Raw genomic sequence first — 13,229 nt, 5'->3', positions numbered from 1 at the left:
TCCCTATCTCCTCTATTGCCAGCTAATGCGATTATCGCACTGCGCTCCAGTATCATCCAACTGCAGTGCGATATTTCTCTCGCATCCATAGACAAGTTGTATGTGTGCGAGTGAATCAGATTCGACCCGCAGTATGCTGCGATAGTTTTCTTGGTCCGATTAGAGCTGAGAAAATAATTGCAGATGGGAACGGCCCCATAGAGTAACATGGGTTCGAGTGGAATGCAATTTTTTTTTATCACATTACACTCGGGACGTTTTACTTGCCATGTGTTCTAGTCTGAAAAACACCACTCCAGCGCTGGATAAAAAAGAAAAATTCAATGGAGTGGTGGTTTAATCCAGATTTCAAAAGTCTTAATAAATTAGCCCCATAGAGTGCACATACCATTAATGGTTGTTCACACGTTATTTTTTGGCCACACTGTTGCTGCGCAAAAACGCATTGTTTTAGTTTATTAGCAAAGTGAATGAGATTTCTGACGTCTCTCACACACCCTGCTTATTTTTTCCTTGCAGAAATGAAGCAGTTTCAAATCTGTGGGACTACAATTATTTCACCATTTTTACAGCATTTTCTACCCATTCAATTGAATGGGGAAAAACGCATACAAAATCCATGCACTAACATGCATAACTTACACATTTTTCAGAGCTAAATTGTCTGCTACAAATACTTAATGTTTGCACATACCCTTAAAATAATTTCCATTCACTGCAATTATGTCTATGATCGGCTTATGTGACATTTTATTTTACTTATTGAATGTGTCTAAAATCAAGGTTCTACAGGTTAAGAAAAGCAGCAAGATACTTACTATAAATGAGGCTCCTCCAGCTCCACTGCATCTTGCAGTTTTATGCAAGTACCGTCGTACCTGCAAGTATACAAAAGCATTACAACACTTTCTCATCACACAAGACTAAAGCGCAAACACACTAAATAGAGTAGCACAACCCATCTAAGGCTGCTTTCACACTACGTTTTTTTAACATGCGTCATGAACTTTTTTTGCTGCAAAAGCGGATCCTGCTTTTACAGCAAAAAAAACGCATGTGTTATTTTGCAGGATCCTGTCACTTTAAGTTTATGGGCGGGCATTGGAGTCATGTGATCGGGAGTGAGGGGAACTGAACGTGATAGACTGGGAGCCGGCATCTGACAGCAGTGGAGGCTCGTAACCAAGGTAAGCATCGGGTAACTTGCTTGGATACGCGATATTTACATTGGTTACGAGCGTCTGCAGCTGCTAGGAGCCGGCTCCCTGCACACGTTACCAACGTAAACATCGGGTAACTAAGGCCGCGGTTACCCGATGTTTACCTTGGTTACGAGCGTCCTCCGCTCTCAGGCAGGGGAGAGTGGAGAGAGAGGGAGGGGGAGGCAGGGAGGTGGAGGAGAGAGAGAGGGAGGGAGGTGGAGAGAGGTGGAGAGAGGGACTGATCACCCGAGGCTGGTTTCTGGGCATGCTCAGTAGAGCAAGCAGGATCCTGTCTATCAGCACGCCAGCGTTCACATGCGTTTGCGTGCTGTTTAGTCAGGATCCAGCAATTTGCAGTATTTGGACGCAGCTCAAAAACGCTACAAGTAGCGTTTTTGAAATAAGTTAAAAAACTGCAAGACGCTGGATCCTTACTATAACGCACGCAAATGCAGGTGAACGCATGTTGACGCGAGTCCATTGCAAATGCATTGAAATGAAAACGCATTTGCACTGGATCCGTTTTTTGCGTTAAAAAAAACGTTAATGACGGATGTTAAAAAAACGTAGTGTGAAAGCAGCCTAAGGCTCATATATTGCAGACAGTACCGAGCAAAAGTTTTAAAAGAGAACCCATTAGAAGGCTTTTGCTGTGTAATCAGATAGAAGCATAATGTAGATGTAGGCACCCCGATTCCACCAATGTGTCTTTTACTGGGCTGCTTATTGTAGATTCAATAAAATCAGTGTTTTATTAGCAGGAAATTATCACTACAGGACTAGGTGTCTTGATCCTTGTACAAGTGCATCTCAGTAAAATGAAATTTTAGTGTACTCACCGTAAAATGTCTTTCTTGGAGCCTTTCATTGGGGGACACAGACAGTGGGTATTATGGTGTCTCTAGGGGAGGCGTGACACTAGATTGAAAAAGTGTTAGCTCCTCCTCCCACAGCATATACCCTAGCTAGGCAGGAAACTAGCTCAGTTTGGTGTAAAAGCAGTAGAAGAAGGACAACCAAAACCACAAGAGCGGGAGCTGTGTCCCCCAATGAATGGCTCCAAGGAAGACATTTTACGGTGAGTACACAAAAATGTCATTTCCTTTCTCGCCTTTTCATTGGGGGACACAGACAGTGGGATGTCCCAAAGCAGTCCCTGGGTGGGAACTGAACTATTAACAGTGTAGAACATCAGCCTAAGAGCTGACTAACAACTGCAACTGCAGTGAACACATATCAACACTGTCAAGAAACCGAGCAGTGGCCACTTATAAATGGGCCACTGCTGCCTGAAGGACTTGTCTTCCAAGAGCAGCATCCGCGGAGGCATGCGTATGCACTCTGTAGAATTTTGTAAACGTGTGCACACTGGACCAGGTAGCGGCCTTGCAAAGTTGGGCCGCCGAAGCCTGATGGCGGATAGCCCAGGATGCACCCACTGCTCGCGTAGAGTGGGCCCGCACAGATTGAGGGGGAACAGCACCTCGTGCTTTGTATGCCTCACAGATGGCAGTCCTGATCCATCGAGAAATTGTGCATTTAGAAGCCTGGTTGCTCTTTTTGTGTCCTTCTGAGAGGCCAAAGAGGGCATCGGACTTGCGCAACGGCGCTGTTCTGGAGATGTAGATCCGCAGAGCCCTAACAAGATCTAGAGTGTGAAGGGCTTTTTCAAAGGAGTGGACCGGGGCCGGACAGAATGACGGCAACACAATGTCTTCGTTCAAGTGGAAAGAAGATACGACCTTCGGAAGAAAGGCGGGGGAAGGCCGAAGGACCACCTTATTGTGATGGAATATCAGGTAAGGTGAGCGACAGGAAAGGGCCGCCAGTTCGGACACTCGTCTGATAGAGGTAATGGTGACTAAAAAGGCAACCTTCCAAGAGAGACGTTGAAGAGAGATTTCTCTTAAAGGTTCGAAAGGAGGAAGCTGAAGAGCTCCGAGAACCAGATTCAGATCCCAGGGATCTAAGGTATGGACCTGAGGGCGAGAAGCCAGCTGCTTCTGGAAAAAAATTGACAAGGCAGAAACTTGACCTTTAAGGGTACTGAGGGCTAGTCCTAAGTCCAGACCGTCCTGCAGAAAGGCAAGAACATTAGGGATTGAAAAAACAAAGGGCGACCGGTGATGACGGTCACACCAGAAAAGATAGGTCTTCCAGGTCCTGTGATAGATCCTGGCGGAGGAGGGCTTCCGAGCATTAAGCATGGTATGAACTACCTTAGAAGAAAGACCTGACTTGGCTAGAATCAAGGATTCAAGCGCCACGCCGTCAAATGCAGCTGTGCTGTATTCTGGTGGAATATTGGACCTTGCGACAGAAGATCTGGGCGGTCGGGGAGACTCCAGGGAGTGTCGCTGAGAAGTTGGAGAAGCTCTGGGTACCAGGCTCTCCTGGGCCAGTCCGGGGCCACGAGGATCACGGGAATTCCCTCCGCCTTGATTTTCTTGATTACTCTCGGAATGAGAGGAAACGGAGGGAAGATGTAGGGCAGGCGAAACTGCGACCACGGGAAGACTAGAGCGTCGGAGCCGAGCGCTAGCGGGTTAAAAACATAAAAGGGATGTACCTTGGCGTTCATCCGAGACACCATGAGGTCCACATCTGGGAATCCCCAACGAAGAGTGATCTAATTGAACACTTCATCGTGGGGGGACCATTCCCCTGCCGCTGGATCCTGTCTGTTGAGAAAGTCTGTGGCCCAGTTGTCTACTCCCGGAATATGGACAGCTGAAATAATGGGAATGTGCATCTCTGCCCAAAGAAGAATCCTGGATACTTCTTTCATCGCTGCGAGTTCCTCCCTGATGGTTGATGTAAGCCACAGCCGTGGCATTGTCTGACTGGATCCGAACAGGGAGACCCAATAGCAAGGGCTGAAAGTTCTGAAGGGCCAAAAATATGGCTCTGATCTCTAGAACGTTGATGTGAAGGGAGCGTTCGGAGGGAGACCAGCGTCCGTGAACAGTGTGGTGGAGAAACACCGCTCCCCAGCCTATGAAGCTGGCATCTGTCGTGACTACTTGCCAGTGGACAGGACGGAAGGACTTCCCTTGAGATAGGGATGAGACTTGAGTCCACCAGACGAGGGAGTGGAGCGCAGTCAGAGATAGGCGGACTGACCGGTCTAGAGAAGCTGGATTCTTGTCCCAGAAGGATAAAAGATCCAGTTGTAAAGGGCGCAGATGGAATTGGGCAAAAGGACACGGCTTCCATGACTGCCACCATCTTGCCTAATACTCTCATCCCATTCCAAAGGGATGTGTGACGGCGGGAGCGGAGGGATTGGGCGGCCCGGATGAGGGAAGACCTCTTGTCTTCTGGAAGAAAAAACCCGGGACTGAGCCGTGTCTATCAGCATACCTAAAAAGGTGATGCGCTGACGAGGAATGAGGGATGACTTGTTGAAGTTGATAAGCCACCCTTGCCTTGACAGCGTGTCTAAGCATATCTGCACGCTTTCTGAGCAAACTTGATGAGAGCTCCCCTTGAGAAGTAGGTTGTTCAAATAGGGAACGACCAGAACGCCTCTGGGGTGCAAAGTGGACATGACGGCCGCCATGACCTTTGTGAAGACCCGAGGCGCAGTGGCCAGTCCAAAGGGGAGGGACCTGAATTGGTAATGACTGTGTCCTACGGCAAAACGAAGGAACCGTTGATGGGATACACATATGGGAATGTGTAAATAAGCATCTTGAACATCTATGGAGGCTAGGAATTCTTCCGGTTCCATGGCGGCTAGTACTGCTCTTAATGACTCCATTCGGAAGGTCCGAATGCGTACGGATCTGTTCAGTCTTTTGAGATCCAGGATAGGGCGAACAGAGCCATCTTTTTTGGGAACGACAAAAAGGTTTGAATAGAAACCTTTGCCGCACTGTTCCATGGGCACTAGAATGATAACGTTTGCTTTTTGTAAAGAGGCTATGGCCTGAAATAAGGCCTGGCTTTGCGTTTCGGACTTTGGGAGACGAGAACGCAGAAACCTGCTGGTCGGCAGGGAATGGAAATCGATCTTGTAACCCGAGGTGACGATTTCTTGAACCCAAGCATCGTGAGTGTGGTCTAGCCAGATATTCCGAAAAAGCAGAAGCCGCCCTCCAACAGGAGTCGGATCTGAGGGATACCTGGCGTCATGCTGAGGGGGCCTGTGCAGGGCGAGGTCCCTTAGGTTTAGGTTGTTTGGAGTGGGAACGCCAAGAAGAGCACCTTGAGGGGCCGGATCCTCGATCTGAGCGTTGGGACGATCCTTGTACTGAAGGTTTTTGGGAGACGGGCCGAAAGGACTGCCTGCGCCAAGAAGATTTTTTTTTAAATTCCTGGATACAGGTCGCTTTTGTGGTAGAATGGTACTTTATCCACCCGTCGTCTCAGATATGAGTTTCTCCAGGGATTCTCCAAACAGGAGAAGACCATGGAAGGGGAGCGTGGACAGGGATTTCTTGGAGGCACTGTCCGCGTTCCATATCTTTAGCCACAGGACTCTGCGGGCAAAAACAGCATTGGCTGCCGTTAGGGCTGACAAACTAGCTGCATCTAGGGAGCCGTGAAGAAAATAATTAGAGGCTAGGGAGATCAAATCAAGGATCTCAAAAGCTTCCGGAGGAATATTACAAGAGCGAAGCATCCTGCGTAGGTTCTTACTCCACACACCCATAGCTCTCGCGACCATGTCAAGGCAAACAGGGGGCAAAGAGAGGAGGCTGAAGCCTGGAAAATAGACTTGACCGCGGCATCAACTGCACGGTCGGACGAGTCCTTGAGAGACGCGCTGTCTGAAACGGACATAACCGTGTGTTTAGCCAGCCTGGATACTGGCGGGTCCACAATAGGGGGGTACTGACCAGGTCTTAACCATTTCAGATAGAAAATGATAAGCGAATGAAGTGAAAGGTTTTTTTATTAAACCTTCTATCAGGGTGATCGCACCGTTTAGACACGATTTGACGAAAAACCGGATCCTGGGCAAAGGACTTAGGAGGCTTCTTGGCCCGCTTGATTGCCGAATGAGAAGTCGGGTCCGGAGGCTGATCAGAAATCGACAAAGAGTGATTGACAGCCGAAATTAGTGTGTCTTCTATATGCCTAGACTCGGAAGGGACATCTGAATCAGAGTCTTGAGAATCGTGACTACTAAAAAAGTCACAGAGCCCGGGTCAGACTGACCATCGTCCGAGTCGGAAGAGGCGTAGAAGTCGCAATGGCGCCTCTTGGAAGCAGCCTTTTTACGTTCTGGGGAAGAAGGACCAGACGAAGCAGGCGGGCTCCTCTGAAGGAGCTGAGCCGGGGGAAGGCTGCCTGAGGTTTGGGATATCTGAGTGACAAGGTCATCTATCCTTTTAGACATTAGAAGAGCCCATGCAGGAAGAACGTCATCAGACGGGGGTGTTGGCTGGCCGGTGGCCGGGGCAGAATCCAAAACCTGCGCATCCTCCTGGTCCGGCAACTGGGTCTGTTGTGACACGGTAGTAGGGGCATCGCAGCCCCGGCATAATGGATAGCTTCGGCCATTACAAAAACGAGCGTCCACAGGTGGTACAAGCATAGTACAGGTCCGTAGAGGACGCCTGGGAAGCTTTATCACCCTTGCGGTTACGCATATCAGCAACAGAGTCCTACAGCCCTATATAGGGATATGTTGCTGTTAGTATGAGGAGCCACTAGCAGTATTATAAAGGGACTGCTATGCACAGCCGGTATATACCGATAGCAAAAGGCATATACTGTCAAACAGTTGGCATATACCTGCACTATATGGAGATAAGGTGTGCACACCAGTGACTATGCAAGGGGAATACATGTAATAGCAGAAACTGCTGTGTGAATACTGACATGAAAAATTCAATAGCTATATGTATAGAATGAAATGTGAAAAATGGAATCTGCATTACTGCCATGAACATATGAATAAAGAGAAATTTAGCTACTGAATTGATCAATGCAATAGAGCCCCAACACTACGCCAAGTTATTTCTCTTACGTTGGGGTCCCTAGCTAATGTGTGTCCTCTCATGCAGTTAAAAAACCTTACCGTGTATGGGAATCTGAGACCCAGGCTATATATACGTATCATGTGGATTGGCAATAATGCAGGTTCCATTTTTCACATTTCATTCTTACATATAGCTATTGAGTTTTTCATGTCAGTATTCACACAGCAGTTTCTGCTATTACATGTATTCCCCTTGCATAGTCACTGGTGTGCATACCTTATCTCCATATAGTGATGTTTATTTAGGTTTTTTGCACCCAGTTCAGACTTAAGGCCCCTTTACACACTGAGACTTTCTAGCGATCCCACCAGCGATCCCAACCTGGCCGGGATCGCTACAAAGTCTCTGGTGAGCTGGCAAACCTGGCCAACGACGCAACAGCGATCCGGACCTGCAGAACGACCTAGCTAGTCATTGGGGACGTTGTAAAGCAGCTTTTTGAAAGGGAAGTCGCTAAAGAAGTCGCTGTAAAGTCCTTTTACACACTGAAACTTTCTAGCGATCATGCTGCACAGCGGGAAACAAAGGACCAAAGAATGGTCCTGAACGATTTGTAGCGATCAGCAACTTCACAGCAGGGGCCAGGTCGCTGATGTGTTTCACACACTGCAATGTCGCTGGGGAGGTCGCTATTACGTCACAAAACCGGTGACATTACAGCGATGTCGTTTGCGATGTTGCAGTGTGTAAAGCCACCTTTAGAATGGAGTTCCAAACGTTATTCCTTATTTATTTGGCATATACCTGCAGGCAGAGCCAGTATATACCGCTAGTAGCTGATATACACCACTAGCCAGCAGGCGCATACCGCTAGAGAAACAGCGATATACCACTGAGCAGAGCGGTATATAGTGCTGCGGAAGTGCAGAGCCAAGGAGGCGATCTCACCCGTGTCTGCTCCCCACGTGGAAAATGGCATCCAGCGTTCCTGGCAGCATGGAGGAGAGAGACGTCCCCCGGAGACTGATTGGTCCCAGGGCTGGGACTAAGCGTGACGGCCAATCGGAAACGAGCTGCTCCTGAGTGAGCGGCTTCCAGAGCAGTGAGGGGGGACGTTGCTAGAATGCAGGCCGAAGCCGGGGGCTAAATTAATGATGCTCCCCGGGATCACGGCCTGCATCGCTCCACCGGCGCATTTCCAGGCGGCGGTTTGGATTCAGGGGACAGATGACTCGTCGTCTCCCTACCTGCTCCTGGCTCCGTCTAAAGACGCGTCGGTGATGGATGCAGGGATCTCAGGGACGCATCTTCGGCTCAAGGCTGAAGCAGGTCCTCGGCTCTGCTTAGCCCCCTGGAGCTACCTTGGTGTGAGGTGCTTCCAGGGAGCCTGGAGGGGTATGCAGACCCGACCACTTGGGCGCGAGGGAAGACTGATGGCTTGTGCACGCCAGGTTTCCTCTGCCCATACGCGGGGATGGGGGGGGGGGGGGGGGGGAAAGAGGGTGGCAAGGCACCCTGGTATTGCCCCATATCAAAAATAGAATGAATAAGAAAAAACAAAATAAAAACAAAATAAGCTGGCCTGAGGCACCTGGTAGGGCAAGGCCAGACATGTCAGCTTCCCTGCTGACACTAGAAAAAAACTGAGCTAGTTTCCTGCCTAGCTGGGGTATATGCTGTGGGAGGAGGAGCTAACACTTTTTCAATCTAGTGTCACGCCTCCCCTGGAGACACCATACTACACACAGTCTGTGTCCCCCAATGAAAAGGCAAGAAAGGAATTAGAATATCATCAAAATGTTAATTTATTTCAGTAATCAATACAAAAAGGGAGACACTATATAGAGTCATTACAGAGTGATCTATTTCAAGTGTTTATTTCTGTTAATGATGAGGATTATGGCTTACAGCTAATGAAAACCCAAAAGTCCTCATCTCAGAAAATTAGAATAATTAACACAAAACACCTGCAAAGGCTTCCTAAGCAATTAAAATAATCCCTTAGCCTGGTTTAGTAGGCTACACAATCATGGGGAAGACTGCTGACTTGACAGGTATCCAGAAGGCAGTCATTGACTCACTCCACAAGGAGGGCAAGCCACAAAAGTTCATTACTAAAGAAGCCGGCTGTTCAGAGTGATGTATCCAAGCATATTAATAGAAAGTTTAGTGGAAGGAAAAAGTGTGGAAGAAAAAGGTGCACAAGCAACCGGGATAACCGCAGCCTTGATAGGATTGTTAAGAAGAGGCCATTCAAAAATTTGGGGGAGATTCACAAGGAGTGTACTGCTGCTGGAGTCAGTGCTTCAAGAGCCACCACACACAGATGTAGCTAGGACATGGACTACAACTGTCACATTTCTTGTGTCAAACCACTCATGACCAATAGACAACGCCAGAAGCGTCTTACCTGGGCCAAGGAGAAAAAGAACTGGACTGTTACTCAGTGGTCCAAGATGTTTTCAGATGAAAGTAAATTTTGCATTTCATTTGGAAATCAAGGTCCCAGAGTCTGGAGGAAGAGTGGAGAGGCCACAATCCAAGCTGTTTGAGGTCTAGTGTGAATTGCCACAATCAGTGATGGTTTGGGGAGCCATGTCATCTGCTGGTGTAGTAGAAGAATACAAGGCACTCCCAAGATTGGCTGCAACGTGTGATTTATTTATTGTGCATAACAACAACAGAACATTTTCGGTCCGTAGACCTTCCTCAGTAAGCCCCATTTCTGTGAGATGGTTGGATTGTCATTATAAATAAGCACTTGAACCTTGCCTCTCCCCCCATCTCATTGTAGACTGTAAGCTCTCACGAGCAGGGTTGTATTTTTTTTTCCCTCTAAATATTGTATTTCTATAACTGTTACTTGTTTGTATATGATCCTCCTGAATTGTAAAGCGCTACGGAATATGTTGGCGCTATAGAAATAAAGATTATTATTATTATTATTATTAGTAAGCACATTCGTGAAGAGTTCAGCGTGGGTGATTAGTGCGGTGTCCACCGCCGCATAGAGGCTGCCATCTGCTGGTGTAGATCCACTGTGTTGTATCAAAACCAAAGTCAGCACAGCCATCTACCAGGAAATTTTAGAGCACTTCATGCTTCCCTCTGCCGACAAGCTTTTTGGAGATGGAAACTTCATTTTTCCAGAAAGAATTTACACTTGTCCACACTGCCAAAAGTACCAATACCTATATTAATAACCACAGTAACCTGTGCTTGCTTTGCCAGCAAACTCGCCAGACCTAAACCCCATAGAGAATCTATGGGGTATTGTCAAGAGGAAGATGAGAGACACCAGACCCAACAATGCAGACGAATTGAAGGCTGCTATCAAAGCAACCTTAACACCTCAGCAGTGCCACAGGCTGATCACCTCCATGCCACGCGGCATTGATGCAATAATTCATGCAAAAGGATCCCCGACCAAGTATTGAGTGCATTTACTGTACAGACTTTTCAGTAGCCCAACATTTGAGTTTAACCCCTTAACGACCCATGACGTACTAGATACGTCATGGATCGTTTTCCGGTAAGCCCCGCCCCCTGCCGCCGGCGGGCGGCGGCGATCGGCGCACATATCAGCTGTTATCAACAGCTGATATGTGTGCCTGCTAGCCGCGGGTGGAATTGCTTCCACCCGCGGCCATTAACCCCTTACATTTCGCTGCCAAAGTCTTGGCAGCGATATGTATATGGGCGCCGCCATTACAGTGACTTACCCCGCCCCCGCCGGAAGTCACGTGACATGATCACGTGACTTTCGGCGGTTGCCATGGTAGCACAGGGTCATGTGATGACGCCTGTGGCTAACATGAGTCACTTCCTCTCAATGCCGGAATACAGCCGGCATTGAAAGTGAAGCAGCAAATCTGCAGTTCTCAGCTCTGTAGCTGAGATCTGCAGATTGTGCAAAGCGATCAGATTGCTGATCGCAATAGCCCCCTAGGGGGACTAGTAAAATAAAAAAAAAAAGTAAAAAAAAAAGTTTTAAAAAATTTAAAAAAAATAAAAAAACCTAAAAGTTCAAATCACCCCCCTTTCACCCCATTGAAAATTAAAGGGTTAAAAAAATAAAAAATACACACATATTTGGTATCGCCGCGTTCAGAAATGCCCGATCTATCAAAATATAAAATCAATGAATCTGATCAGTAAACGGCGTAGCGGCAAAAAAATTCCAAACGCCAAAATTACGTTTTTTGGTCGCCGCAAATTTTGCGCAAAATGCAATAACAGGCGATCAAAACGTAGCATCTGCGCAAAAATGGTACCGTTAAGAACGTCAGGTCAAGACGCAAAAAATAAGCCATCACTGAGCCTCAGATCCTGAAAAATGAGAACGCTACGGGTTTTGGAAAATGGCGCAAAACGTGCGCCACGTTTTTCGGACAAGCTTGTGAATTTTTTTAACCCCTTAGATACAAGTAAACCTATACATGTTTGGTGTCTACAAACTCGCACCGACCTGAGGCATCATACCCACACATCAGTTTTACCATCTGGTGAACACGGTGAATAAAATATCCCAAAAACTATTGTACAATCCCAGTTTTTTTGCAATTTTTCCGCACTTGGAATTTTTTTGCCATTTTTCAGTACACTATATGGTAAAACTTATGGTTTCATTTAAAAGTACAACTCGTCCCGCAAAAAACAAGCCCTCATATGGCAAGATTGATGGAAAAATAAAAAAGTTACGCCTCTCGGAAGAAGGGGAGCAAAAAACAAAAACGCAAAAACGGAAAGTGCCCGGGGGCTGAAGGGGTTAAAATAATTTTTTTCAGCTTATATAATATTCTAATATTATAAGATAATGACTTTTGTGTTTTCATTGGCTGTAAACTATAATGATCAACATTAACAGAAAAGCACTTGAAACAGATCACTCTGTAATGACTACAATATATGTGTTTCCCTTTTTGTATTGAATTACTGAAATAAATTAACTTTTTGATGATATTCTAATTTATTGAGATGCATTTGTAGTCCTTCTAATCTGTATAATCCCAGACTCATCACCAATTGCCAGTTTTTTGGTGTACACTAGGCATTAACAGTAAGCTGCCAATCAATATTGTGGGCAGGGTTATACACAGCTCAGCATTTAGGCTATGTGCGCACGTTGCATACAGTCACTGCAGAAATTTCTGCAGTGATCTGAAGAGCACACGTGCGCTTCTAATCGCTGCAGAAAGAAGGGAATTTTGTTACTTACCGTAAATTCCTTTTCTTCTAGCTCTTATTGGGAGACCCAGACGATTGGGGTATAGCTACTGCCCTCTGGAGGCCACACAAAGCACTACATCAAAAGTGCAAGGCCCCTCCCCCTCTGGCTATACCCCCCCCGTGGTATCACGGGTTCTCCAGTTTTAGTGCCAAAGCAAGAAGGAGGAAGCCAATAACTGGTTTAAACAAATTAACTCCGAATAACATCGGAGAACTGAAAAACCGTTCAACATGAACAACATGTGTACCCGCAAACAACAAAAAAACATCCCGAAGGACAACAGGGCGGGTGCTGGGTCTCCCAATAAGAGCTAGAAGAAAAGGAATTTACGGTAAGTAACAAAATTCCCTTCTTCTTCAGCGCTCTATTGGGAGACCCAGACGATTGGGACGTCCAAAAGCTGTCCCTGGGTGGGTAAAGAAATACCTCATGTTAGAGCTGCAAAACAGCCCTCCCCTACGGGGGTGTCACTGCCGCCTGCAGGACTCTTCTACCTAAGCTGGCATCCGCCGAAGCATAGGTATGCACCTGATAATGCTTGGTGAAAGTGTGCAGACTGGACCAGGTAGCTGCCTGGCACACCTGTTGAGCCGAAGCCTGGTGACGTAATGCCCAGGACGCACCCACGGCTCTGGTTGAGTGGGCTTTAAGCCCTGAAGGAACCGGAAGCCCCGCAGAACGGTAGGCCTCTAGAATTGGTTCTTTGATCCATCGAGCCAGGGTGGCTTTAGAAGCCTGCAACCCCTTGCGCGGACCAGCGACAAGGACAAAAAAGTGCATCGGCCCGGCGCATGGGCGCCGTGCGGGAAATGTAGATTCTGAGTGCTCTCACCAAATCTAGCAAACGTAAATCATTCTCATACC

General features: G+C 47.2%; 1 protein-coding gene across 1 annotated transcript in view; it reads right to left on the bottom strand.

Annotated features, from left to right (window-relative positions):
• The window catches only part of NDUFV2 (NADH:ubiquinone oxidoreductase core subunit V2), a 54,563-nt gene that overhangs the window by 21,091 nt on the left and 20,243 nt on the right, over positions 1–13,229 (bottom strand). Inside the window, exon 2 of the mRNA XM_075316398.1 lies at positions 819–878. Within this exon, the coding sequence (XP_075172513.1) occupies positions 819–878 (60 nt within the window). The remainder of the gene's footprint in view (positions 1–818; positions 879–13,229) is intronic.

Source organism: Anomaloglossus baeobatrachus, chromosome 6 (genome assembly GCF_048569485.1).
Source record: "Anomaloglossus baeobatrachus isolate aAnoBae1 chromosome 6, aAnoBae1.hap1, whole genome shotgun sequence".
Taxonomy (NCBI): Eukaryota; Metazoa; Chordata; class Amphibia; order Anura; family Aromobatidae; genus Anomaloglossus; species Anomaloglossus baeobatrachus.
This window is presented reverse-complemented; position numbering and strand designations above follow the sequence as displayed.